General features: G+C 43.8%; 1 protein-coding gene across 1 annotated transcript in view; it reads left to right on the forward strand.

Annotated features, from left to right (window-relative positions):
- The window catches only part of prag1 (PEAK1 related, kinase-activating pseudokinase 1), a 27,102-nt gene that overhangs the window by 19,864 nt on the left and 2,238 nt on the right, over positions 1-5,000 (forward strand). The window contains exons 5-6 of the mRNA XM_084387661.1: positions 983-1,584; positions 4,221-5,000. The exon at positions 4,221-5,000 is cut by the window's right edge and continues 2,238 nt beyond it. Of these exons, the coding sequence (XP_084243787.1) occupies positions 983-1,584; positions 4,221-5,000 (1,382 nt within the window). The remainder of the gene's footprint in view (positions 1-982; positions 1,585-4,220) is intronic.

Here is a 5,000-nt window from a genome sequence, read left to right on the forward strand (position 1 = left end):
GCTGCAGATCTGAACGTGTTCCCACAATGCACTGGGGCGCAGAGATAATGAAGGGATGAAGAGGGGAAATCAGGGTTTGTGTTTATCACAGGCGTCTCTCCCCACTAATCTTCCTCTGCAGGCCTTCATTAGTGTCTCTCTCTCCAGGGGACGTCACTCACTCCACAGAGAGAGAGAGAGAGACCTCCAGAGTGTGTGTGAGTGTGAGTGAAGTGGCTTCACTCGAGAGAGAGAGAGAGAGAGAGAGAGAGAGAGAGAGAGAGAGAGAGAGAGAGAGAGAGACCTCCAGAGTGTGTGTGAGTGTGAGTGAAGTGGCTTCACGAGAGAGAGAGAGAGAGAGAGAGAGAGAGAGAGACCTCCAGAGTGTGTGTGAGTGTGAGTGAAGTGGCTTCACTCAAACCAGAGAGAGAGAGAGACGCTGAGATGTTCTCTGTCTGTCTATCTGAAATAGAATTTTAAAAAGTATATATAATATATGTAATAATTGAGAGTTGAGATCAGGACATATGCTGGTAAATCTCTGAATTATTCATGTGTGATTCAGTGATTCAGTGATTCTGGGATGTGTCTGTCTCTGGTCTCATGGGTCACAGAGCTTTTTTAATCAGTTTAAGATCTCAAGGCGTTTCCCTGTTAAACAGTAACCAAACACACACACACACACACACACAGACATTATGTGCAGCTATTTCACTATCTGTGAGTGAGTGTGCGTGAGTGCAAGCGAATGTGTGAGTGTGTATGAGCGTGCGGGAGTGTGATTCTTTTTTTTATTATATATATTTTTACATAATTCAATATGTAATATATATTATTTTAATAGTATTTTAAATTATATTTTACATCTAATGCATTTGTTATATTATATATATGTGTGTGTGTGTGTATAAAATTTGAGATTTAAAATGGTATATTCTGTATCAAAAGTATATTTAATTAACATTTTTTTCTCTCTCTCTTCTTTTCTGATCATGTGACCTAGACTCCACCCTCCGCTCCTGCCCCTCCCCATTTCCCAGCAGCCCGTTTGGCTCCGCCCCCGCGTCGCCGCAGCCCGACACGTTTCCTAGCAACAGTCTCGGTCATCAGCTGACTCCGCCTCCGCTGCCGCAGAAGAAGCTAGTAAACCGCACCACATCGGCTCCTAGCGAGTCTGGCGTCAAACCGCTAGCCCGTAGCCGCCCACGCCTCCCCTTCAGCGGCTCCGAAACCAACGTTAGCCACCCGTCCGCCGCGCCTCCGGCTAGTCCCGTGGACCCACGCGCGCTGTTCTCCTCCAGCTCGTCCCCGCAGCTCAACACGCTACCGGCCGCCGGCTCCACGCTACACGCGCTGCTCAGCAACATGGACAGCCGCGAGGGCATCTACTCCAAGCTAGGCGGCCTGTACGCGGAGTCCCTGCGGCGTCTGGCCCTGAAGTGCGAGGAGCATTTCACCAGCAACCAGAGGAACACGCTGAGATTCGACGAGAGCAACTGGTCCCTCTTCAAACTGACCTGCAACAAGCCTAGCTGCCTGTCTGGAGACGCTGTGTACTATTCAGCGTCCTGCGCGTCAGACACGCGCAACATGTACGCCGTGAAGGTGAGAGAGTCCTGACGTCAGACAGTATTTTCTTATAAAGCACATTTGTGCTGCTGTACAATATAATAATAATACCACATTGCAATAGTCCAGTCGGGATGATATGAATATGACCGTTTCCAGATCTTAAGCTGAGAGCAGAGGTTTTAGCTTAGCAACTAGATGAGTGAAGTTTGATGACAAACTTTAATGTTGGCTTGACAAAGCCTTTGATATAACTTTGAAAAAGATTTTACTGAAATAAGTCAATAAAATGTTATTAACATGTTCTAGCACATCGTTAACATGTTGCTAGCATAATTCAACACATTATTAACATTTCCTAGCATGATTTAGCATGTTGCAGGCCTGTTTTTAGCATGAATTATCATATTGCTAACATGATTTAGCACGTCGTTAGCATTTTTTTTAGCATGATCTAACATATTGCTAACATTATTTAGCAAGTCGCATGCATGATTTAACACATTGCTAACATGTTTTAGCATGGTGCTATCATGTTTCTAACATGATTTAACATTGCTCGCGTGTTTAGCATTTTGCAAGCATGAGTTAGTATGTTGTTAGCATGTTTCTAGCTTGATTTAACGTTTCTAGAATGATTTAACCTGTTTTGGCATGTTTTTAAACATGATTTAGTATGTTGCTAGCATGATTCAGCACGTCTAACACATTTTAACATGCTAGCATGATTTAGCACATAGATATGATGGATGTAGGTTAAAGGGATACTCCACTTTTTTCGGAAATATGCTCATTTTACAACTCCCCCAGAGTTAAACAGATGAGTTTTACCGTTTTAGAATCCATTCAGCCGAACTCCGGGTCTGACGGTACCACTTTTAGCATAGCTTAGCATAGATCATTGATTCAGACGAGTCCAGTAGCATTTCTTTCAAAATGACCAAAGAGTTTCAATATTTTTCCTATTTAAAACTTGACTCTTCTGTAGTTAAACCGTGTACTAAGATCGACGGAAAATGAAAAGTTGCGATTTTCTAAGCCTATATGGCTAGGAACTACTCTCCCGTCGATCTTAGTACACGGTTTAACTACAGAAGAGTCAAGTTTTAAATAGGAAAAATATTGAAACTCTTTGGTCATTTTGAAAGAAATGCTACTGGACTCATCTGAATCAATGATCTATGCTAAGCTATGCTAAAAGTGGTACCGTCAGACCCGGAGTTCGGCTGAATGGATTCTAAAACGGTAAAACTCATCTGTTTAACTCTGGGGGAGCTGTAAAATGAGCATATTTCCGAAAAAAGTGGAGTATCCCTTTAAATACTGTGGTAGATCTTTCCCCTACGCACATGACTTAGGTTGAACCGAGTGTCCTTGACACCTGAAAATATTATACTCAGTTGAGTTGCCTCTGAACGTGCGGGTTGACGCCTAAGCGTAGCTATTCTTACCGCTTAAATGAAATGTCTAAGAATTATAGTTACCTGACCGCAATCTAACCCCGCCTAAGAGTCTCACAAAGAGTCGAACGACGACATAATTTCCCTACAATTTCATTGGTTCTTCATATGCAAACCCTTCTGTTACTAGGTAGGAAACTTAGATCTCAAATCATTAGAAAAAATAGAAAAGGGTTAGAAGTTCATTTGATTACTCAATATGTTATGAGACTATTCTAGACAGTATATTTTTGATATTGTCTAGCCAGCATCTCAGAGTTTTCCACTGGTTTCGACACACAATCTTCAGAGTACATTTTGTTCAAGTGTTGAAGAGTAGTAAAAGAGAAGTAAGGTTAGATGTTAGAGTTATGATTAGTTTGATATACAGTTTACTATTTTATTCATTAAAAAATCCTTCACAATACTCATGTCTGAAAGATTTGACCCCCTCAATGACTTGGGATTGTCCAGGGGATTTTCCGTAGTTTTGATCATCCGGTTAACGAAAATAAATCCAGAAATTTGGCATCAGAAGAAGAATAAGCTTAAATAGTAGATCGGTGTATTAGCTTTGTCAAGCCAACATAATTACGCTTAAGTTTCTTGAGGAACAACATTTTTCCCCACATATTTTTGATCAAATAAACACAGCCTCTGTGAGCAGATCGACGCTTTTAGAATGTTGCTAGCATGTTGTTAACATCATGATTCAGCAAATTTTAACATGTTTCTAGCATAGCATGATTTAGCACATTGTTAGCATGTTTCTAGCATGGTTTAGCACATTACTAATACATTATAACATGTTTCTAGCATGTTTCAGCAAGTTTTAGCATGTTTCTTGCATGATTTAGTGTATCTAGCGTGATGCTAACATGATTCAGCACATTGCTTAAACATTTTAACAAGTTGGCATGATTTATCACATTGCTAGCATGTTTTAGCACGTTTCCAGCATAATTTAGACTTTTTTTTACATTACTAATACATTTTAACATGTTTCTACTATGATTTAGTATGTTGCTAGCGTGTTGCTAGCATTTTTCAGCACATTTCTAACACATTTTACCATTCTAGCATGATTTAGCACATTGATATGGTGTACATTTCCTCCCATATATTTGATCAAATAAACGCAGCCTCGTGAGCAGAACTGTGTTACTCTTTTAGCATTTTACGATTTAATCTGCGTGATATCTGACGATGATAATGTTTCCTCTGTGTTTGCAGATCTGCAAAGGCGAGTCGGCGGACAGCAGACAGGCTCATCTGTACGGTCTGTCGGTGCAGCAGAGCGTCCCGCCTCACTTCAGCCTTCAGCAGGACTGCGGTCACTTCCTAGCCTGCGTCCCGCGTAGCATGCTACCTAGCGATGAGCGCGCGGCGGGGCCATCCGAGCAGGAGCGTGTGGTGGTGATCACGCGCGAGGTTCCTCACCAAACCGTGGCGGATTTCGTGCGGGAGTGGGAGTCGTTCCACCGTGCGCAGCCGGAGGTGTACGAGCGCCGCGTGTGTTTCTTGCTACTACAGCTGTGCACCACGCTGGAGCATCTCAAAGCGCACGGCGTCACGCACCGCGACATCTGCATGGAGAACCTTCTGCTAGTTACACACCGCCGCGCCGACCCTCAACAGCAGAGCCTCCCGCGCCTCCTCATCAGCAACTTCCGCAAATCAAAACGGCGGAACGCAGACGAGGTCGCGATTAGCGCGGATCCGCGTTTTAAGCGAGATCACGCGCGACTAGCGCCGGAAATCGTTTCTGCTGCACAATATCGGAAATTCGACGAATTTCAAACAGGGATTTTAATCTATGAGCTCTTGCATCGGCGGAATCCGTTTGAGGCGACGGCGGCGGCTAAGCAATACAGCTGTGAGGATTTGCCGGCGATCCCGAGCGTGTCGCTATACTCGTCCGGTTTGCAGCGGCTAGCGCACCTGCTACTGGAGCCGGACCCCGGACGCCGCATACACATCCAGGACGCTAAGCGGATCCTGCAGGCGCTGCTG

This window comes from Rutilus rutilus, assembly GCF_951802725.1.
Source record: "Rutilus rutilus genome assembly, chromosome: 18".
Lineage (NCBI taxonomy): Eukaryota > Metazoa > Chordata > Actinopteri > Cypriniformes > Leuciscidae > Rutilus > Rutilus rutilus.